The sequence below is a fragment of the Hemicordylus capensis genome, chromosome 2 (genome assembly GCF_027244095.1).
Source record: "Hemicordylus capensis ecotype Gifberg chromosome 2, rHemCap1.1.pri, whole genome shotgun sequence".
Classification (NCBI taxonomy): Eukaryota; Metazoa; Chordata; class Lepidosauria; order Squamata; family Cordylidae; genus Hemicordylus; species Hemicordylus capensis.
The window spans coordinates 428,922,719-428,947,196 of NC_069658.1; the positions used below are offsets into that span (position 1 = coordinate 428,922,719).

At 44.3% G+C, this 24,478-nt stretch overlaps 1 protein-coding gene across 1 annotated transcript in view; it reads left to right on the plus strand.

Annotated features, from left to right (window-relative positions):
* The first annotated feature begins 9,116 nt into the window (after positions 1 to 9,116).
* Positions 9,117 to 24,478, plus strand: part of LOC128344054 (neurofilament medium polypeptide-like) — a 62,191-nt gene continuing 46,829 nt past the window's right edge. Inside the window, exons 1-2 of the mRNA XM_053293487.1 lie at positions 9,117 to 9,455; positions 20,753 to 20,967. Coding sequence (XP_053149462.1) covers positions 9,117 to 9,455; positions 20,753 to 20,967 — 554 coding nt within the window. The remainder of the gene's footprint in view (positions 9,456 to 20,752; positions 20,968 to 24,478) is intronic.

Consider the following 24,478-nt stretch of genomic DNA (forward strand, 5'->3'; position numbering starts at 1 on the left):
TTTGGTTGAAGAGGATTTCAGAAGCATTCTCTACCTCTGACTTTAGATTAGAATGTTTTCTGCCTATGCACACACCATTGTTCCAGCACCATCATATGTGCCTTTGTTGGAAGAATGTTTGGTGTAATCAGTGAGCAGTATCACATTCCACACATATTTGAAAGCCAAGGGTAAATGAGAGGGGATTGACAGGTTTACCAAGGTTGTATAACGTGGCGTCATGACAGAATGTGAGATGGAATGGAATGGATTTGAGTGTCTTTTTGGACAGGGAGCCATCTTGTTTATTTGTTTGTTCATTATTTTTCTATGTAAACAAAAAAAAATGAGAAATTTTGTTGAAAAGCGGCATATAAATATTTGTAGTAGTTGTAGTCATAGTAGTAGGCTTATATTATTGGTATTTCTTTTGTATTATATTCTAAATGTTGATTGTCTCCATGCTTCTATGAAATATTTAAAAAAATATTACTAAAGATAAAAGGAAATGTCTTCCTAACATTTATCACTAGAAGTTTAAATGTTGAATATCCACTGCCATATTTAATTTGGGTTATCCCTTCCAGATTATATCAGCTACAGCTAATCCTGATCCCCCTTTCCTCTTTTACTTCTCGATCATTAACATGCTTGGATTCAGTTCCATTGAAAGGAACTGAAGATTTTGGGAAAGATCTGGGAAAACTAAACTTAAAGAAAGACTTCACTGTTTCTATTATAATGCTGTAGTGATCAGTGGATCACTACTTTGAGCAAGGTGAACCTGCCTAATCTTTGGAAGTAGAAGATATTTAGCATCATAGGGCTGAGTTTAGCCAGTCTATTAGAGCACTTTAGTGTTTTGAAGACTTGAATTTCAACACAATAGGACCAGTTTTCTTCCTCAGTGTCTTACTGGCCTCTGGCTCCTTCATACTTTTACCAGATATAGCCAATTAGGGCCAGGAGATTCATACCTTCCCAAATTACATTAAATATTTGGCATAGGTAGAGAGGGGTGGCAATGTAAACAGGAAAGGTGGGAAAACACCCATCTAAGAATTTATCACTCCCACGCTATTAGGGCCTAAGGGAGCCCCAAACAGCAGCAAATACTATGCCTCTATCACGTAATCCGCCTTTTTCCCCTCCCACAAAATACCTTGCTAAGGCAAGGAACACACTAGACTCATCCAAAAATGTGAGTCAATATCTTCCTGTCAACAAAAGAAGTTTTAGCTTCAGTAGGGTCCTAAGACCTTGGAGAGAGGGTAGGAAGACTGATAATGAAATCAAGGAAGTTGAGTGGCAATTTTGTATGACTAAATATGAAAGAAAAATCATACAATCTAAAGATAAATTTGAGAACAGGACTGAGAAACCAGTGGTGGTGCTGAATCTCATAAGCAGCCAGTTCATTATCTAATTATATGCTGCTCTTAATCCCTTTTTGTATAATGTGCCTTGACTTCAATGCACTGAAATTTGTACCATTTTTGGTAATTAAAGTGGGACTAATTGCTCCTTCGTGGTCTGCATGGGTGGCATGAGTAAGTTCAGAGAAACTCTGTCAGGTTTCACTGTGTTGGCACATGCTCAGGTGTTGTTTGTTAGTGGACTGGAAATGTCTGGTCTGTTGGCACATGCTCAGGTGTTGCTTATTTTGATGCTTAAATTACGCAGTGAAATAAAAATGTCCTTCTGAATTGCTGAGTCTAAAAAAATACAACCAATTGTGGGAGAGCAGAGGAAAGTCAAGTTCACTTGGGGGAGAGTCAAGATGGTGACAAGGTAAAGGCTCGGGCTCAGCTGTTGGCTCTGATAAAATGTTGGTTTTGTGAACTCCTTTTGTTGGTTTGTTAGATTAAAACTTTGGCAGTGGTGGTTTTAAACAAGCTAGTTTAAACAAGTTCACTACCTCAACATTGAAACTTAACTGATTTTGTTGGGGGGAACTGGGAAGGATGACATTCTTCAGTCTTGTCCCTATCTATTCACTTGCTTAGCCATCACTGGCGACCGGGAATTTGGAGGATTAAAAAAAATAAACCATTTTTTGCTGTTGCAGCAGCTTCTGCAAAATTCCCAATGGCCAGCTGGTGCCAGTCGCCATTTTGATATCTTTAAAGTGATATTTCCCCACCCTTACTACCCCACCCCCGGAGTGGTGCTCACTGAATGCTACTTCCTGAATATATAATATCCAGATAGGCTTTTTATTCTAGTATCCTAACATGTTTACCAAGATGGGAGCCACTACGTCCAGGCTCAAAGGCAGGGTGCCTCTGAATACCAGTTGCAAGGGAGCAACACCAGGAGACAGGGCATGCCTTCATCTCTTGCCTATGAGCCTTTTGAGTTTCTAAATAAATCCATTCTAAATAGCGGATAGGTGAGAACCTTTAGAACAGCCCTGCTGGATCAGGCCCAAGGCCCATCTAACCCAGCGTCTTGTTTCATACAGTGGCCCACCAGATGCCCTTGGGAAGCCCACAGGCAAGAGATGAAGGCATGCCTATTCAGGCAGTTGCGGTCAGTGAGCACCACTCCGGGGGTGGGGTAGTAAGGGTGGTAAAATATCACTTTAAATGGCAGCAAACCTACCTGCCACCAGTGCCCAGAATGTTGTGCAGGGTGGAAGCGAGTGACCAAGTGTCCTGCAAGGAGGCTGTCCTACCCCCACTATTCTGTGCCTCTGTGCTTGCAGAGCAGCGAGGGGTGAGTGGGACATCCTCTCTGTGGGATGCTGGGTTGGATATCTCCACCTTGCACAGCATTCTGGATTCTGGTGGTGGATATGTTTGCTGCCGTTTAAAGTGATATTTTCCCACCCTCACCACCCCCGGAGCAGTCTCACTAGCCACTACTGAATTCAGGATTAGGAATGTGCACGGAACCAATTCCGTGCAATCCTGGGAGGGCGGGGGTTATTTAAGGGGCTGGGAATGTGCTGTCTACCTGCCTGTCCCCGCGTGTGCCTGCCAGCATGCATGCAGTTGTGCGTCGGCCATTTGCATCGTGACGCTGACTGGGGCTTCAGGGAGGCAAGCTGCAGCCCCGTGCACCCATGTTTTGCGAGAGTGCCGGCAGGGGGAAAGCAGTAGGGCAGGGGCTGGCAGGTAGGCAGCACCTCCACTGCCCTCTGAATCGACTCGAATACCAGTTGGCGGAACCGGTTCGGCGCTCCTATTATGGAGTGCTGAACAGTTCCATGCACATCCCTGTTCAAGATACCATACTTCACCCTGATCATAATGCCCAAGCATCAAATGTAAGCTGAGACAAATAAGGAGCATGAAAGTATTTTTACTGCCCCTACTCAAAGAGTATCAGTCAGAGAGAAATATGAATTTGTGGCAGTGGCTCAGAAGATGAGGTTGTATACAGAGTCATGTGGTTCTATACAGAGCTGTCCTTATTGTTCCAGTGGAAAACCTGAGAGAAAGAGAAGAGTGAAAAGTGAGAAGAAAAAGGGGGAAGTAAATTAAGAAAAAGGAGAAAGAGCTTGTAAAAGAGGAATGAACTTTAAGAAGTGACAGTGAAAGGGACCACAGTGTCCTTTAACCATACCTGCCTTCATCCAGTTAAAGCCTTCAGCAGCTTGATGTGTAGCCCTGGACTTGACTGGACAGGGGGCCTGGCTGCAGCCAATGAATAAACTGGCACTTCATGGTACAAATCTGAGAGAAACTGAGGCCTAATTGCAAGACTGGAAGAGTGGTTATTTCAAAAAGGGCCCGATTAGCGCCAGAAGAGTGACTTCTCCAATGGGCTTGCAATTAAATGGCATAATGATGATGATGATGATGATGATGATGATGATGATGATGCAAAGAATATTTATATACAACTTTTCAACAGAAGTTCCCAAAATGTTTTACATTATTATTTATTATTTATTTATTTATTTATTTACACAGTCAGACAGGTGTTATTGACTGGTTTGTTTTATCCAGACATTGAGTCCTTCCCAAGGACCTGGGATGGCTGAATTTTATTATCAGTGTTGTTGCTGTTATTATAGATATCGTCATAGAATATAGGCTGTTCCCAGTAAAGTTGCTTTTTGTAATTGGTTGATGGTGATTTCTGTGGCCCCTATGGTGTTGAGGTGCTCTTCAAGTTGTTTTGGAATTGCACAACTTGAAGAGCACCTCAACAACAACATTGTTGTTGTTGTTGTTGTTGTCGTCAAGATTCCCTATCCCTACCCTTCTCCATGAGACAGGGTTGTTTAACCAACCAAATGGCAGTGTGCCGAGAGAAGCTCGGGCTCCAGATGCCAGGACAACCCCAGTAATTACCTTTCAGAAGTCAGGAAGGGCTCAGAGAGGCTGGCAACAGCTGCTATCCACTCCACAGCTGCAGACATTTGTAGAAATGCTAATGAAGGGGGTGGAGTTGGAGAACAAGTCCCCTTGGGAGGCCAGGGATTGGGTGGCCAATCCATTTGCCAGGGAAGAAGGAGCAAGCTGGAAGGGGAGAAGTGTGTCCTAAATGTAGGGCTTTATTTAAGGCAGGGGCTGCCAAAGATGGAACGATCAGTAGGGATGGAGTTTGTTGGTCTGGTGGACTCCCAGAGAGGAGCTCAGACCTTTGCTCCTGCTGATAGGCGAAGGAGTGGAGTGACTATACTTCCCTCCTCCCCAAACTCTGAGGCAATGCCCATGCCTATAATTTAGTGCGAGAGGGTGGGAGGGTTAATTAGAGAATTCTTCCTCCCTAAACACGGACAATTATTATTATTATTATTATTATTATTATTATTAATAACAATAAACAACTTTTTGTTAGCCACCTCATAACAAATTGTTCTCTGCGTGGCTCACAACACAACAGTAAAACATCCAATCCAATAAAAACACATGCAACACATCAAATCACAATACACCCTGGCCCCCAAATACAAAAACATTAACTGATCAGGAGGATTAATGACAAATAGGGCCTCTTAGTTCAGGAGGAAGGGTTGGACAGAGATGGTATATCATTGTGGCTAAAAGACTTAAGCTACAAATCAGGAAGTCCCTGGTTCAAATATCCTTCTGCTACAAACTCACTAGTATCCTTAGACAAATTGCTCTCTCTTTGCTGTAGCCACCCTACATCTGCAATATAGGAATACTAATAATGCTTATGTCAAGCATTGTTGCATGGATTACAACAAAATAATAGATATGGTGCTTTGAATGCCCAAAAGTTCTGTGCACATGCTAAGTATTAGTACTGGACTGGATTATCTCTTTTCCTAATTTTACCACTGGTCAGAAACTAGTGATGGGCTGGAAGCATTGTGTATTATGTTTGGGGTCCATAGCAGGGGCGTAACTATAATAGGGCAAGGGGAGACAGTTATCTGGGGGCCCACTGCCTTGGGCCCCCCCCCAGAGGCAAGTCACAGGACTGACTCCCCCAGCTGCGCACCCGCCCGGGCTTCCTTCAGTTGTATTCATCCTCCGAAACTGATGTGAATGTTAAGACCAGAACAGCACATCTTTCTCCAGTACCATTAAATGACTTGCATTGTCTCATGAGTTGAGCTTCAGTGGGGGGAGGCCCATTTTAAAATCTTGTCTCTGGGCCCACTCCAACCTTGCTACGCCCCTGGTCCATAGCATTATCTTCCTCACTCATTACACCTCATCTTCAGTTCCACAGATCCCTCATAGCAAAGGTCAGTGGAGGTAAAGTGTGGTGATAGAAGTACTTCTGTTTCCTCAGGGGGGGGAAACCTGAGGAATCAACACAATCAACACAATAGGACTCTTATCACTGTGAACTCCACAGTGAAGGCATTCAGAGCAATGTCCTTCTCAACTAGGGATCCATGGTAAATCTTCTCTGTCAGAGTGACAGAGAACCTCCATTGCACAACATTAAAATCTTCCGATTCCAATTCAGATCAAACCTCAATATGGTGATCCATTAAGAAACTAAAATGTAGCTTTGTTTGTATACATATCCTTGCAACTACTGTATTTGTTTGAAGGAGCCATGGTGAGGCAAGAGATCTGACCAATGTGACCTAGTAGCCTCATTTCAAAGTGCTGCTGTGTGATGCTTCTGTTGGTGCCAAGCCACAAATCAGTGAACAATGGCTAACCATGTCTTTTCTTTGACGAGCCATTAGTCTGCCAGAGACAATCTTAATTCAGATCTTCACGATGATTATCGTTTATTACTTGTGATAAGTTCAGAACAGTTTTGGGTCATACTTTTTTTTTAAAAAAAGAGAGATAATTCCTTTTCCTGATTTCTCTGTAAGATCAAGCAGGCAAGGCAGAAAATGTGACCCCCAATTTGCAGTTGAGAAATTGGGGGGAAAGAAGTGTGAAGACTTGTCCAATGTCACAGTTTACCAAAACAATGACTGAATGGGACCGCATAAATTGAAGTACTTTTATTCATTTTATTTTATTTTTCCAGAAAGCCGTGAATACCAGACAGGGACCTTTACAAAGGTCTTTTTAAGCACTGATCAAAGTCCAGCCAGGCGATTGACTCATATTCCTCAACAACAACAACATGCCTAATTGTTGTTTTCCTTTCAAATATTTGTTCACCATTTCAGACGCCTAGGCAGACATTCTCCTCTAAATATTCACATGGCAGTGGAGTGAATGTAAACAGATAATTATCTCCCCCCACCCCGCGTCCCACTTTTACTACAAAGGACCAGGCAGAAATGAAATTAGTTTTCCTCATAACATACAGCCCTGATCCCACTTCCTTCATGTTTTCAGGTGTCCCCCTCAATAATCCTCAGGCATTTCTCTTTCCATGGTATCCAGCATTTACTGTCTCCACTCTTTAAAGCATTGGATAATCCAGCAGGGAGTTATGCCAGTTTCAATGGGTTGTATCCAAAGATTTACTTCAAAAGGAAGGATTATTGGCTGACATTCTGTGTGCAGTGTAACCTCCTCCTCCTGCACACATAAGAGGCAGCCACGGGGCTGTTGTGGAGGAGATCTGTTGCGAATCTCCTTAAAACAGTGTGCAGACACTTGCTTCTTGGTGCTTCCACAGTTTCCAGTGGAAGTAGGGAGAAGCAAGTGCCCATGGGCAGAATGTCAGCCATTATTATTATGTGCCATCTCTATATTTGGTACTTTACATAGAAGAGAAGAGGACAGGTCCCTGCCTCAGGGAGTTTACAATCCAAACATAGATAAAGGATAAAGCAGAGGAAGGGAAGATATAACTTAGGTTTAGTTATAGTAATAGTGTTCATGTGCACATAACTGTGCACTCTTGTGTGCCCCACTAGTGTTACAGATACAACTCCACATCTTTCATTTGGAAAAGCCAACACACTCTGGTTCTTTATATGTGTTGACTAAAGCAGTGGTGGCCAATATTTTGGTTAATGGTGCCACACAAACCAAGACCAAAGTATTAGTGCCATTGCAGGCTACACAACAATAGTGCATACACATTACTTGTTGTGGTTTCTTTGAGTGCAGGCTCTCCCATCTATGCCCAGGAACATGGCTGGAGTTAGGAGTGGGGTCAAATTGGGCAAGCCAATGGTCTAAGTCTGCCCCCAATTACTAGAGCACTCATGTTCAACCCAGCTGAACATCTTTGCGAAGGCAGCAGAGGTGTCAGTCAGCTGATGCACTGACATCTTTGCTACTGGATTCCCTTCATTGGCCAATGGAAGTCAATGCAGGGGCCCAAGAGAAAGCCAATTTGCCAGTGGGAGCTGGATCAGGGTGGAGGTGCTACCAAAGGCCTCAGCAGTGCTTCATCTTTGCTCTCACCCTCTGAGGCCTTTGCCAGTACCTTCCCTCCCAAGCCTCCAGAAGGCAGCAGCCAGGAGCAGTCCAAGGGCATTTCTCTGCCTGAAGCAAAGGACAATATGATAACGCCCACCATCTGTAGGGGGTTGCTCACCATTCTCAGGCATACTGCCAAGACAGTGGCAGCAGCACACGAGCATTCTCAGACAATGCCATCAAGCCAGGCAGTGGTGCAAGAGGCATTTCTAGCTTGTGTTAGGAGAGGAAGAGGGGAAAGAAGAGGCATGCCCCAGTGGGATGAGGAGTAGCAGTGGCAGCAGGCAGCAGAGAGGTCTGTCAAGCAGCATCCAGGGTGGGGTGGGGGTGGGGGTGGGGGCTAACGCTTGCCACCATTGTGCCCCTTCTTGCACCCACACCTGAGGCAGCCATTTCACCCTGCCTTGTGGAAGGGCCACTCCAGGTAGTAGTGGGGAGTAGACACTGCCAAAGGTTGTTGAAATGCCTCTTCACCCATCTGGTAGGTCATGGAGGGGTAGCCAACTCACCTTGGGGGTGGGCAGGGCTTGAAACCTGACACTAGCCCTGCCCTGGAGTGCCACAAACCCCTTCTACTTATGCCACAGGTTGACTAACCATGAGCTAAGGATGCTAGAGTTTCAACTTCATCCCCTAGGATGCATGGCAAGGTTCCTCATCGTTCACTCTTCTGCTTCAGTCATTAGCCTACAATCAACTTGTTAAGTTGAAGATAAAGAGAAGGTAATCAGAAGGTTTTTGAAGTGTTCCCAACTGATCACACTTCCTGAAACGGAATGAGGTGGCAATGTAGAATCAGTTCTTATTTGTTGCCTTCCAGTTTTGTCATATACTTCCTTTGAATCGCATTGCACTGGGCACTTCTGAAGAAACAGGGCCTAAATGTCCCAACATGTTCTATCTTAGACTGGCTGCTTCTGTGTGATCTTGTGTTCAGTGAATGTGTTGGCTCTTTATGCCTTTCAAACCTTTGACATTTGAGGCTGAGGAAGCCTTCCTCCCCCCCACCCCCCTCCCGTGCATGTAGCGGGATGCAAGTAAGTAATTTTTGGCTTGGGTGTTCCCCTCCCCCTGCTTCAAGTGCCTGTGCATGTGCGTCTGCCTCAGAAACAAACTACAAAAGGCAGGAGGGAAAGAGGAAGAGAGAGAGACAGCCAACAGGTTGATCAGGATTACATCAACAGTCACACCCTCCTTACTTTATGAACATAGCAGAACAGGTGTTTGTAATTCATTAGCTAACCCGAGCACAGAACAGACAGGAATTAAAATCCACGCTGCTCCCTGACGTACTTCTTGTCTGACTCCGTCGCAGCCAGCTGGCCTAGTGCTTCCTCTGGTTCCCTGATAGCCAAAATGTCTAGCCTCTCCAGGGACTTCAGGAGCCTCAGCCGCCGCTCTCCCACTCCCCCAGGAGCTTCTCTCAACATGAGAAGAAGAGGGCGTTCGTGCTCTCCTTCTTCAAGGTCTGGGGCCTGCAGCAGCCCTACTACTGATGCAACCAGCAGCAGGAATAACTTCAGCTCTTCAAGCGTCACTGGATATGGCCATGCCTCTTACCCAAAGGTTTCCATCAACAAGCGGCTCTTGACGCCACTACACCTGGACATTGATCCCTCCTTCCAGGAGATAAGGACCAAGGAGAAAGAGGAGATCAAGACACTCAATGATCAGTTTGCTGCCTTAATTGGGAAGGTAAGATGAAGGCTCTCTTTATGTTGACCAGTGTGCAGGCCAGGGCCTACTCTATCAATAAGGAAGTGCAAGGCAGTCACCTCAGGTGGCAAATTTGGGGCACCATTACAGGGGCAAATTATCTATTTTTAAAAAAACATTGATTGGGATGAGTGTGCTACTTGGATTTTCTGTTCCAGGCACCAAAATATCTCGAATCAGCCCCATTGCCGGCCGAAACCTGTCAGCACAATACCTTCCCAGATAATATAAAAGCCTGCATTTTATTGATTTCTTACTAATTCCGAGCTCATGAAAATAGAGTACTATCCTCTCCCTAGGTCAGAGGTTCCCAATCTGTGGCACTCCAGATGTTGCTGAACTACAACTTCCATCATCCTCAGCCACAATAAATTGTAGCTGGGGGTAATGGGATTTGTAGTTCAGCACCATCTGGAGTACCACAGGTTGGGAACCCTTGCCCTGGGGGTGGGGGGGATAGCCTTGTTCTGTGTGTGTACGGGGAGCAAGGTGCTAGCTATCCGCCACTTAAAGAAAGAAAATAAATGAGAACATCTGTGCACTCCAGAACTGGGGAGGAAAAGGATGGCCTCAAAAGAATAAAGTGAGAAGGTTGTGAAATGGTAGGAATAATCTTGCTGGTATTTACCATTTTTAAGGGCTACATGAACACATATACCTGGAGTGGTGCAGCAGAGTAGTGGAGTTTAAAAAGTAAAAACAAAATAAAACTAACTTACAAAGTTGCAGCCATGGGGAGAAGGGGTAACTCTTCACTCATCATAGGTAATATTATGGGTCTGTCTAAATCATGATCAGGTCACTCATTCATACAATCACATGCCACATACTACTCACAAAATCAATGGGCACACTAGCTGAAGGAAGAATCGCATCTTCCCAATGACCAAATATTTCGATTTAAACACAGAGAAAATGTGATATCCTTACAGCAGAGGTTTTCCTTAATTCAAAACATCTGAGTGTTGTGTGACAAATGATAACAATACATTTATTGTATTTTTAAAAATGGTTATGGCAAAAGGCCCCAGACTGAGAAAATCAGAATAAATCACATCATTTGATGAATCATGTTATTTGATAAAATCAAATCAAAAATAAATAAAATGCATTTCCAAGGCCCTTTGTGTGATAGCTGACCATTGCTTTTAAGGCTATATCAATGCTGCATATTATATCAATTTTATACCAGCTTAATTGTCAGGGTTTCCCCCAATGATTTCTGGAGATTTTCATTTGATAAGTATGCTGAGAACTCTCTTTTAGAAATCCTAGCCTTTCCCCTCACAAAGTTACAGATTCCCAGGTTCCCTTGGGAAAGGAATGAACCAAAATAAGTTTTGCGGTCTGTAGTATAGTTATGCCCTAACCAGGGGTGGGGGGGATGTTGAACTACAACTCCCATCTTCCCCAGCCATGATAAATTGTGGTTTGAGATATGGGGAGTTGTTGTCCAAGCTGGTGGGCATGCATGATCTTCCATAGATGGGCACAGACCAGTTGTATTCTTGCTATATTTAGTACTTTAAAAACAAACAATCTGAATGAATTGATGGCATAGATTGATAGTGGCAACCTCTTTAGAGTCTGTTGGAGTGAAAGCATTTAAAAGTTCAAAGAAAAATGTCATTGCACTAGTAAATAATCCCCCCACACACACACACACACATTCTCTCCTGTGAGGAGGCCTTTAGTGTAGTAAAAACCTATGGGGAAAGCAGAATATTGTTTTCAAAGCAAAACAGTTTGACTACCCAAGGCAGGTTCCTACAAAGCCCTCATGCTCTGTAAACAGATGGTAATCTTCCAAAGGATTGCGTCACTGAAGTGTCTTAAGTACTTGAAGTAGGCAGCAAATGTCAATCTTTTTTTTTTTAATTACACATACACATGTTGGTATCTATGTGGTTTTATGTTGAAAGCCTGCTTATTCCTCTGCTATGTGAATACTATCCTCAGTGTTTATGACATGAATAAGTTCTCAGGCATGCTATTTGTTGTGTGCATTAAACTGTGGGATATTGGATAAAAAGGCTGCTGAATGTGAATATTTGTTCCTGTCTTGAAATGTCAGTCTTAGGAATGTGATGGTACATATTTCAAATTCATGTCCTGTCTAAATGGGAGGCACATTGGGAGCCAGTGTCATTTTTTTGGGTGACTTTCAAACTCTGTTCCATCTGAACCAAATGGTCACAGATTCCATAACCAGAGGCGCTCTTACTTCTGGACCTCTGGGCCAGGTTCCAGGGCCTCCTCACCCCCTGCCCCCCCCCAATCCTCTTTAGTCTGTTCTGGGTAGTGTGGTTGCCGCTCCAGGCAGCCAAGTGTGACTGTGACCTGCGCTAGACACTGAGCGAGACCACTATTTTAGAGACTGGGCAGGGGGAGTGGGGAAAGAAATATGTGGGATGGGAATATGTTAAGTTGTGTGTTGGAATGTTTCTGCTAATGCATATTGACATAAACATATCTGTTTTGTATTCTTACAGTTGTGAGTTCAGTTGCTGTTTATGCCCGCAAGAACCCACACGTTAAAAACACTGCGTGCATCATGGTGTGTGTGTGTGTGTGTGTGTGTGTGTGTAGGGGAATGATGCTTAACTTGCAGTTGGGGGTGGGGAGGGGCCTCCAAAAGCCTTTAGGTCCAGGCTCCAAAATTACCTAAGTGCACCTCTGTCCATCACTTATCAGGGGTCCTCAATAAGACAAATCATGGTGGACCAACTTCCCTGAAAGTCAGAATGCCCACAATTACCGTTCTTCACCTGCAATGTGGAATTACATAGGAATGTTGTGTGTGTATTAGGGTGCACTCTTCCTTCACTAAGGGCAGTGAAGACAAACAAACCTGATCACTGCCCCGCTGCTTACATGCTCGAAGAAAATCCTCCCCAGAATCCTCTGCAACATGCAATGGTTTTATAGCAAACATACAGGTATCCCTTAGCAGACAAAGTAGAGTATTTGTGGCAGCTAGAAAGTTTAGAAAACATTGGTCTAGTAGTTAATACAGTGCTGGATGTAGGTCTGGAAATCTTGGGCCCAAACGACATGTTAACAAGGACTGTGAGGCTGCCGCCAACCTATGTCTTTCCCCAGGGTATCTGCAGTAAGGCTTTGTTAAAGAAAATGCCTAATATATCAACTAGCTCTCAGTTTCCCTGCCCCTACTTCATTGTGACTTCATTGGAGTCACTTGTAGTAGGCAGGGAAACTCAGAACACAGATGATGTCAAATCTCGCTCCCTTTCAAACATAATTGTTAGTGGCGAGATAAAAAGAGGAGACGTGCAGTTGCTGCTTTTGGAAGCAAACATTTCTCACACTGCATAGCCTGAGCCTTAGGTTCAAATTTCAGTTCAGCTTATTTCCTGGAGGCCAATTCACACAAAAATTTATTGGGTATATATAATCACATGGGGAAAGGAGACACATTGGCTGAATAAGGCAGTCACTAATATGGTTAACAGCAATTTCTGGAACCACAACTTCAGTGTGGGGTGTGTGTGTGTGTTTCGGGTTGCCAGTCCTTCAAGACTAGCCTGGAGTTTTTAGGAATTAGCATCATCCTCCAGGTCACTGTTAAAAACGATCTTTAATATTATGAAAAATAGTGCCCCCCTTAAAAAAAAAAAAAAGGTTGGAAAGCAATTGCAGGAATAGCTTCAGCCAGAGTTGACAACCTGTGTGTGCATGTGCGTGCAGGGGTTGGGGGTGTGGGGTCAGGAGCTGCAGCTTATATCTGTGATCAGCCAGAGCACATAATGTTTTTTCATGTGTTATTCCTGTGCTTCAGCAAGGCTTACCTAGTACATTAATGATATTGCTCGAAGCCTCTAGGTCTAATAGGATTAATAGGAAGGAGCCTATAGAAGAGCTCTGCCTGGAGTTTATAGCCAAACTCCATTGCGAAACAAACATTGGAAGCAAGAACTAATGATGGCAATTAAGCTTAGTAAGAGGTTGCCCAAATATGAGGGTGTTTTCTCCATCACGTGCAGTAATCTCTGGATAAAGTATGTGCTGAGGCTGTTCTCACAAGCAGCCTAGCTCTCGCCTGGGCTAGGCTGCTTGTGCAGCGCATCAGGATCCGTGCAGATCCCTGCGCTCCCTCCAAGCCTAACCCTGCTCCTAAGCCCAGCTCTTAGCTGAGTGCCAGGATCGTGTGTCACAGAGACGGGCACCTAGAGCTCCCATATGAAAGGGAATCCCATCAATGCACCGTGCTCATGGCGTGGCGCATTGTGAGATATCCAGAGGCTGGGACATATTATTATTAATTCGATTTCAATTTCTATACCACCCTTCCAAAAATGGCTCAGAGAGGTTTACACAGAGAAATAATAAATAAATAAATAAATAAATATGATGGATCCCTGTCCACGAAGAGCTCACAATCTAAAAAGAAACACAAGATAGACACCAGCAACAGTCACTGGAGGTACTGTGCTGGGGGTGGATAGGGCCTGTTATTCTCCCCCTGCTCAATAAAGAGAATCACCACGTAAAGGTGCCTCCATGCCAAGTTAGCAGGGAATATTGTCCTGGCTTCCGGAGTTCTGAACTGTGCAGCGCAGCGCAGATTGTCTGGAAGTGCTCCCAGCAGCATTTCTGTGATTGTCTGGGGGGGAAGGTGAATTGGAGCAGCTCTCCCCATGCCTGGCCCCACTCTTTAGAAAGGAAAAGCTTGGTCTAAACAAAGGTTAGTAGGCTTCTTATCATGGCAGCTTGTGTTAAAATCAATAATAATCAAGCTGGATTGACTAGGTTTGAGAAATGTGATGCATTTTAATGAAAATCTTCATATGAGCTTTGTACTGAAATGCATCGGTGTTTGCCAATTTCGGTCATTACTTGTTGAATCTGCAAGTTTGGAGCACAATCCTCACCTGTTTTGCAATCAGTTTGATTCTCGCCACTGGCCAGCATCCTCGCCGGTGGTGCAGATCTCAAGTCCCACTGCACAAGTGGGGGGAAGCACTGGTCACATAGGGGAAGCAATTCTCTCTAATTAGAGCTCATTCTCACTGAGTTCATGCAGCCCTCAGGGACATATTTTTACATGTTAAAGAGAGCCTCTGAGGGAAGGAGAGATTGGCGAGAATTGCACACAGCGCCTCTGCACCGTTAGTGAGGATGATTTCAGAGTTCTGAATAATGCCTTGATATGTTATAAATATATGTCTGCAACCCACCAATTTATTCCCACACATCTGGAGCATCAGGTGAACTAGACAAAAGATGGGCAGGTGGAATAAAACTGTACCTCAATAAATTTTCCTTTGGAAAGATTTGGTAGACAGTCCTTGATTCAGCCACATAGACTAAAACCCAGTCCTTGTGACCATTCAGCCTGTGGCATTGCTATTTTCAAGCAGGCTATGCAGATTTCCGTTTGCTTCCGTTTGTGATGAGAAGTCACGGGTGTTCTGAATTCAGCATGGGTTCCGCTTTTCTCATGCTACCACTAGCCCACATTTAGAGTGTGTTGTGATGGGATCCAGAAGCCAAGCCCAGGCTATCTTCGGTGTATGAGAGCAGTTTTTCACAACCCTCTCCACCTGGGCTGATGCAGCTGGAAGTCAGCATGGGATTATTGAAAATAGCAAAACTGCAGCAATGAGGTAGTGCATAAGAACAGCCTTGCTGGATCAGACCTAAGGACTCTCTAGTCCAGCAGCTTGTTTCCCACCATGGCCCACCAGATGCTTCAGGGGAGCCACACCACCAGGAGATGAAGGCAGGTCCCCTCTCCTACCGCTGCTCTTCTGCAACTCACATTCAGAGGCATCATGCCTCTGAACATGGGGGCAGTTATAAGAACATCCTTATCCTTTTCTATGATGCACACAAATGCATATCAGTTCACTGTTTTATATGCCGTAGTTCAGCAATTATGTGTTTCCCATTTGACTGCTGTTCTCATCCTGTGGATCACTAGCTGTTACTCAGATATCCACGCTTACCCCCCTGCTTTATTCTCTTGTCAGATGAGGTTCACAGGATGGGAAGTTTTCCTTTCACATTGAACTAACTACTATTTTAGTACCCGGGAAGCAATTTATTCCTTATCGTTGTGCATCCCTGAATGGATATAGGTGGCCATTGGTAGTATAAAAGCCACTTATAAACTCATTACAGGTTGACTACTGTCACCTATAATAGCCAGCCACACAGTGAGGCATGCTTTGCCACAATTATTACAGATTGCTGTTTGGCTGCAGGGTGCAGTAATGTTGACATCACCGCATGGCTGGAGCCCAGCTGACTGATTCTCACCCACGGATGATTGTCTGAATCAACCTTTTTTGGTTCCAAGAGTAAATTGTCGTTACTCATTCCTGTTTCCTTTCTGGTCTTTACAATTCTATGATAAGATTAATTAAACACTATTAAGAGAAAGGGTGGTCATTCACATGGGTGGGGTGGCAGGTGGGTGGGGGTGGCAGGCTGGATAAACTCGCCTCCCCCCTCCCCAGACCAGTGAGCTCTTGTTTGGGGAACACGAACTGTGCTCCCAGATAAGCATTGCTGCAGCCCACAGCTCCAGGGGTCAGGATGACATGTCCTGGCCTCCGGGAATCCCACAATTCACCGTGCGACATGTGCGATGGATTGGGGGATACCTCTAAGAGACAGGTGCTCTAGGCTCCTGTCTCTGTGTGTGGCTGGGCTGGAGGCAGCCCAGTTCGCACACGAGCAGCAAGCCCAAGTTAAGGGAGTGCTAACTGGGCTAAAAGCTGGGCTAGAAAGCTGGGCTAGGTGGTGCTGGCCCACCGGGATTAGGCCTGATTCCGGTTGTTCTCATGTGCAGCCTAACCCAAGCTGGACGTCCCTAGCCTTGGTTAGGCGGTGTTAGGCTAGAACAGCCTCAGGGTCTATTGGCACAACTTCTACACCTGTGGGGAAAAGAATTCCCACACTTGCACAATAGACTGGTCCAGAAACTTGCACAGAGGCTTCTATTATTGCCCTCTTGGGAAAGATGCTCACAGCATCTCATGAAACTTCAGTGGCTTTGGAAGCACATTTCTGTAGAGCACTCTCTAACAACTCGGTATTTGTTGATTTCTGTTGAAAATTGTTTTGTTGCTTCATCTGTATTGCATTTCCTGGCTGTATCTATCTATATCTATATCTATCTATTTCTCTAAGATGTACCCGTTGCTAATCCCATACGTGGCAGCTCTTGCGAGAGTCTGTGAGCAAGCTGCCAGCAGGGGGAGAGGAAAGCACCGGTGCTGGCGGGCGAGGGGGGAAAGAAAACAGCGGGCGCCGGGGGGGGGAATGGCAGCTGGTGGGGAAAGAAAACAGCAGCGGTGGGCAAGCAGGGAATTAAAATGGCGGAGGGGGGGCTGAGAACAGAGGGAAAACTGAGAGTGGGGGGGAAGGCGGGGGGAGAACTAGAGGTGCAGATGCTCTGTGTCTGGCTCAGCTGGTTAATATTGTTTCATGATGGTTGTTGGAAAGAGCTAGTGTGTAAGCGGTTAAGAGAGTGAGCTGTGAATCAGGTGTTCTCTGCTTGGTTTTAAAAAATCGTACCTCTGCCATGAACTCATTAGGTGACCTTAGGCAAAGAAGTGCTCCTTCTCAGTCTCGGCTCTGTAGCTGCAATATGGAGATAATAATACCTCCCTTCATTGTCGTCGTAAGGATAATATCCAGAAAATACATGGAGCGTTTTACATGGAAATACATGTAAACATGGAGCGTTTTATGCGCTCAAAAAGCACAAGAACAAATGCTAAGTATTACTATTATGGCCACTCTTAGCTGCTTCACAGTTGGAGACCAGAAGCCAGTTGCAATCATGGGATTAGGATATGGAAATTTGTCCTTATTATGGAAGAACAGATTATTCAATTGTTCTGAAGAATTAACATAACAATTAATGATTTTGTTACTGAAGGAAGAAGCATAAGGCTTTTTAGAAGTCTGGAAAAGTTTTAAAGGTTTTTTTTAAAAGGGTTTCATAAGTATAGAATTCTAAGCATTTATTTAAGAGATTTGTGTTCCACCTTCTCATCCCAGAAAAGGGATCCTCAACATGGCCAATAATCACCATGAAAGAATACTAATAAAAACACAAACTGCAACAGCAATCACAAAACAAATATCAAATTACCAGAGAGCATCTGACTGAAATGTTTTTCTGAACAGTTTTTCTTTTATACGCCATCCTCTAGATGCCTTCTTCTAAACGCCCTCTTCCCTTGCTGCGGCAAGGAATTCCATAGGCTGGATACCACCACTGAGGCTGGCAGCCTTGTTCATCATTCCAACCGATTATGATGGATTGGCTCAAACAGTGAAGTGTGTGTAGGTAGGCTGTTTCAGGCAGGAGAGAGCAACCTTTCCGATATCTAGGTCCCAAACTGTTTAGGGTTTTAAAGATTTGCTGAACTTGCTGTAGAAATAATAATAACATTTATTATTGAATGATAAATGCTGTCTTTTATCCTCTGCATTGCCCCTGTGCCCAATTTTATGAGGACCCCCATGTATATCATCAGTTTCCAAGGACTCTTCTGGCAACTAGTTCTATCTCTTCGCAAGCAACTCTCAGTGGGATTTGAGTTAACACCATTGGAACTGCTGCTTGTTTATTTAAAGCTGCAAAGATCTTATCAAGCCTATCTGTTTTAAGCTTGAGAAAAGACATGAAATTACAAAACTCATGATACAAATAGAGAAGAGCAATTACCTCCTTTTTGCCTCTCCCATGTTTTATCTATCTTGGTTTAAAGCTGTGAGTGGTTGATGTGGAGAGATGGTTGCTTATTATTTCTTTTCTTAACACAGCAGGATCCCATTCTCTGCAAAGTCTCATTCACAGCACCTGCCCTGTGTGGTTGCAATCCTCTATGCCAGGGGTTCTCAATGTGTGGGTCCCCAGATGTAACCGGACTTCAGCTCCCATAATTCCCAACCAAAGGCCACTGGGGCTGGGGATTATGGGAGCTGAAGTCCAATAACATCTGGGGACCCACACGTTGAGAAACCCTGCTCTATGCCCTTGTTTGGCAAGAGGTTCCTTTTATCTCAGTAGGACTTGTAGAAAAAAGGAAACTCTATCAGTTAGAGGTGTAATGGGTTTAAAAACAAAAACAAAAAAAACCTGAAATAGACATATATTTCATGCTAACCTTATCATTATATGGGTAGGTGAGGAGGACATGGAAAATAACGAATCACAGGTTCTTCCCAGAGTGAGCCCAAAGTTTGCTGTCAGGACTGCTAAGCCAACATTGGGCATGTCACCTGAACCCACCAGTGTTGGCATATTCCATCCTTGTGGTTCCAACGAACCCAACATCTGTAACTATGGTTACAGATGTTGGGTTTGGACTTCAAGCAGAGCAGAATACGGGTCCAGATGACACACCCAATGTCAGCATAGCAGCCCTAACACTGAAAGTCAGGTTCTCCATTGCACTCTGTGAACTGGTTAACCAATTTCTGTGGCATCTGAACATTCCCTAATTATTATTTACAGCTCCATCACTGTGTATGGCCCCCCAAATAGCAATATGAAAACAGATCTCTTCTCTTTGTAAGAAGCAGAGGGAAGGAAATTAATTAATTTGATTGAGTTAATAATAAATGTAAATGGGAAGACTATACATTAAGTTCAGTTTCACACACTGGTTGACATACAGACTAATGTGGTGCATGTGGAACCACAAAACACAAAAATGCCGTGGCTGTGGGGCTGCTTCTGAAGCATGCATGCTAGAGTGCAGGAGAGCAATTTTCACTGATCTTCGCTTCCTTCTGAAGCCCTCTGTTCCACTTGCAAACATGTCTCTGAAGGCTGTGTGATCCTCAGGGGCATATTTTTAAGTGGCACAGAGCACTTCAGAGGGAAGGAGAGATCAGTGAAAAACAACACACACACACACACACACACACACACACACTCATAAGCATGTGAGTGCCTGTGCTGCTTTAGTCTGGAACACAGCACAGTGCACACATGATTCTTTTGCTGCACACGCACTTCATTGCTCAGGATGTCAGCCATTGTTTTTAATTCAAAGTTTGAGTTTCTAACATGTTTACATATCCTGCTTAAGCTTGGAAGGGATATAGATATTTTAAATAACCGTCTATTGGAATCAGTGGGACTTGCTTCTTAGTAAACATGCATGGGGTTGGACTTCAAGCATGATACACAAATAATTAGCAATCGTATGTCATAATTATGTGTATTGTCTACAAGTGAAAATAGCCATGTGAATAACTCACTTCTGCTTGCCCCCCACTTACACCTATCAAATTGGAGAGGCTTATACAAATTCTAATAAGTACGGTGAAGGTTTTAGAAAATATGTACAAGGATGAAATGTTACTTGGCATGATAAATCTTTACTAAGATGATAAAAGATTGATCCAGTATGGCCTGACAGACTGTGTGCATGATTATTTGGGGCCTGAGTGACCTCTTCAGTTGGCAGTGTGGGGCCAGTTGCTGTCTTTTAACTTCTACTCTTATTGGCCCACGTGCTACACAGCAGTCTATGGGCAGAAGAAGGGCTGCATTTTTGCAAAAAGCCTTTGGTGTCCCTGCAGCGAAGGCTTCTCGCACAACCAAGAAAACACAGAGGGCAACAGGGAGCAGTTTCACGTCTCTCCTCTCACTGCAAGAAAACTTTCTAGTTGCGTAAATAGTCCCTGAGGCCTGTGTGATCAGAGTGCTTCGGAGAGAAGGGGAGATAAGCAAAATCACACACCCTCCTTAGCAAGCACCCGCACGGCTTTAGTCTGGAATGCAGCATGTGCATGGACACTTCCTTTGCTGCACGTGCGCTTTGTTAGTCAGGATGTCAGCCAATGGGAACAACTTTATCAATTAAAAATACCCATAAATGGTAAATTAAATGTCAATCAAATGTTAATAATAGTAATATCTAGCTTATGGTAGGTTACTAATTCCCAACCAGAATTATTTTGCTCTCCACCCTATGTCCGGACAGCAGGCTCCCATGTTATATCACCTACTGTTTTTGGAAACCTCGGTTTCAAAAGCAGTTTGCTATATGACATTGAAGGGCTCTGCACAGTTGCTGGAACTTCAGAAATGTAGCAGTTCAGACATGTCGTTTGTTGATAGCCTAATCATATTTATGTGTTGAGGGCTTCTTCGTTTTCTTTAAATGAAGATGCAGGCTAAGCATTTGGCACGCATATTTTAGATCCAGCCTACATCAAGGCAAAAGGATCCTTGAGGTCTCCATCTCCTCCAACTTTATCTGCATTCTAACAACCCACAGGTCCAGAGCCTGGAGCAGCACAACCAAGTCCTGCTCACAAGGTGGAGCTTTTTGAGAGAACAAGACAGCAGTCTTTATGACTTCGACATCAAACTCCTCTATGACCAGTACATGAACAAACTAAGGCAAGAGATCCGGTCGATTGATGCGGAGAAAGAACAGCTGGACACAGAGCTTGACGAAGTGCTGGATGCCATGGACAGCTTTCGGAGCAAGTAAGTCTCTCTTCTAGCTCTTTTGGGGCTTGGTGGACATATTTACACAATGGGGCTATTCACACAACTGTGCTTGGAAGGCAGGGTTCAACCTACCTTCTCCCAGATGATTGTATGAAGCCCCTACAGTGCACAAGCTGTGCACCCACACAACTGCGCTGCCAGGAGCAGTGTGGATGACTATCTGCGCTGCTTCCAGCTGCATGAGTAAACAGAGGCTGGGACTCATTCTAGCCTCCGCATATTGCACAAGGCACCACATGACTTTTGCAGTACCTTGGGGGATTCCGCCATCAGGCGGGCACTCTAGGTGCCTGTCTTTGTGTCTCCACGGCTCCGAGGAGACACACAAGCCTGGCAGTCAGGCTAAGGGAGTGATTAAGGGGACTCAGGATGAGGTTAGGCTGGGCAGGAGCACCAGAATCCATGCAGATCCCAGTGCTCCACACGAGCAGCCTAGCCCAGACTAGGCTGCGCATGAGAACAGCCTCAATGTCTCTAATTGGAAGTCTCAACGCCATTTCTTTCTGGATATGCCTTCCACCCTCCAGGATGGTATCTACACACTCTGTATTCATGTCCACCCCAGATGATCCTCTGTTGTGCATGAATCTTGAGATAAAGAGTTTTGCTTCTACTGCAGCGAATTGATAAAATGATCGGCAGCCACTACTCTGTTCTATGCTGGGGAGACAATAATTCTCCTGTGGACCTTTGGTTACTTGCCATATAAGACACGAGCAACAATCTCTTCCGAGTCTGTCCCTTTCTTTATTCCCTAAAAAACTTCTCTTATAGTTGCATGGCAGAGAGTGTTAAAAGAAGTAGTGGTGATTGTGCCAATTTGGGGATGGACAGTTTGGTACCAAAACCAAAGCAAGAGCACAAGCTCTTCCCTTGAGCCACTGCTGAGATTCCTTTGTTAACTCCAATGCACAGCAGAGCAGAACGCAAGATCAGATTGCAAGTAAGTGCATTCTTGACATTATGGTGGCTGCATGAAAAGCTTCGTTCTAATTGAGAAACAACAAAAAACAAAACCCTGATTTGAGACTATGTTGGTTAATAATGTTTTGATGTCATATTGGTTTGTTGGCTTGATCAGTGGATATTGTTGGTTGAAAAGCCAGTTCAGTCAAATGGAAAAGAAAAATAAGAAGCAAGAGAACCTAATGTGTAATTATGTGTAAATTTAATATGCATGCCTCCCCAGTCTCTCCTCTGTGTATGTCTTCTGTTCCTTCTTTGTCTTCCTATCTGGATCCATCACTCTTCTAATACAAATCTCCTAGTTAAGTCTAAGATTACCATCTCTATTCTCCACCTACACTCCTCTTCCTTGGCAGATTCCTGGCACTGGAACACCTTTCCATCCAGTTTCTCTCCTATATTAACACATCCACGTTAACACCTCCAAGTGACTTCTTAACATAGCTTTTCACTCTGGCTTATCCTGACAGACCCCCTCGATTCTTTTCCTTCCCTTCCCCTCCAAATGTGTCTTCTTTTAATTAGATTATAAGCCTGGAGGCAGGGCCTGTCTTGTTTTTCAACTCTGTACAGCACCTAGCAGTTGTAGGTGCTTTATAAATAATAATGTCTGGCTATAAGAAGCCTCACTAACAGAAATACAGAGACAGGGAAGTGGCAGCCATCTCAGTCACAACACTATTTGCAAGTAAGGGTAATTGCGGTCACAACCTAAATAAAAGAGGAATGGTTGGTTGGTTGTTTACCAGGCAGCACTAGTCAGTGACCTAAGAATGGAGAGGGAGATAGAGATTTTTTTTTTTTCCCCATTGACCCTCTCTGCTTCTGGCATGCAGGTTTTTCAACCTCACTCAGTTTCATAGCAAATATTCTTATGTGTCCCTTAGTTATATCTTTTGGCTGTTCTGAGAACAGATGGTGAATTCCAGGAACGAGCTCAGCTGATTCCCCCCCCCCCCCCGTTCTCTCTTCCCCATTCATGGGTGGCAAAAGGTGGAGGCTTGGGGTGATTTTGGGGGGTGGGGTAAATTTTTATTATTTATTATTTGTATTTATTATTTGTATTTATTTGATTTATATACCGCCCTTCCAAAATGGCTCAGGGCGGTTTACAATTAAAACAACTTATAAAACAATGAAAAGCTAAAACAAATTAAAAGCAATAAAACAACAAACAATTTTAAAACATTTTAAAACAAAAATTAAACATTGTCCCCACACAAATTTTGAGGTTTGGATGCTCCTCCAAGTAGCACAGAGATCCCCTGAAGGCTGCAATTTCTCCCCAGAACCCCCTCCTAGTGTTGCTTCATCATGCAACATTTTTCCGAGGGGCATTCCAAGAAAATAAGTGGCAATCATTGATCAGCAGCTTCCACTACTATGGTGAGACACAGGCAGCTGCAAACAGGGGTAAATATTTCAACCATCCCTTTCATCCTCCAGTTCAGGCCAAAGTTTTCCTCAGAGATGGTTTGACCCAGCTCTAGTTAATTCCAGCATAATATCTGGCATGTATATTTCTGTTGTTTTTTTAAAAACCAAATAGTAGTAAATGGGGCCATTCACACAACTGGGTGGGTGGGTGGGTGGGGGAAGGCTGCTCAAACTCTCCTCCTCCCCCCTAGACAAGCAAAAATGCTACTGGGAGTGCGGACTGCACTCCCATATGATCTGCACTGCAGAGGAGCTCTGGAGGCTGAGATGAAGCATCCTGGGCTGCAGATATCCCACGATGCACCATGCCACAAGCAAAAGGCATTGGTGGGATGCCCCATCAGATGGGCGCTCTAGGCATCCCTCTCTGTGTCTCCTCAGGCAGTATGCAGCTTGATCCTGACAGCTGGGTTAAGGGAGCATTTGTTCCCTTAACCTCGGCTAAGAGTCGGCCTTGGAACCGGGCTTAAGCTGGACGCTGGGATCCGCACAGATCCCGGTGCTCCACAGAAGCAGCCTAGCCCAGTTGTTAGGGGCAGCCTTAGACTAGGCTGCTGATGAGAACAGCCCCAGTATGTATTCATTTTACTCTCCTATTCCCCCTTCCCAAGCTGGTTTCCTGTCTTAGGTGAAAATTAAAATGTGCATGTGGATTGCGACTGAACTAGGATGGTTGCACAAATAAAACCTCTCATCTGCTGCTAGGTTGTTCTTGACACTCACATATTTTTGGGGTGGGGAATGTATAATCAAAATAGTTGCACATCCATAGGTGGGTAGTTATTTGCCTTGCATGTGGTTGGCTCAGAACAGTATAGAAATGTTCCTTTCTGCAACTGACCGAAATTGGATTCCCACTTAATTTGGCCAATATACCAAGCATCCATTAGATCCAAGGTCACAGAAAGGTGAAGAAGGCACCTTATAAAATGTCTATGTGATAGCCAGGGGAAATGACAGCTCAGCCTTCTCCCAGCTCAGTTTTAATGCATGTTGACTGGGTCAAAGGAGTCCACATAGCACTCCTGTAGAATCATGGAAGTGGGTTATATGTTTTACTGGAGCTCTCAAAACACTTTGCCAA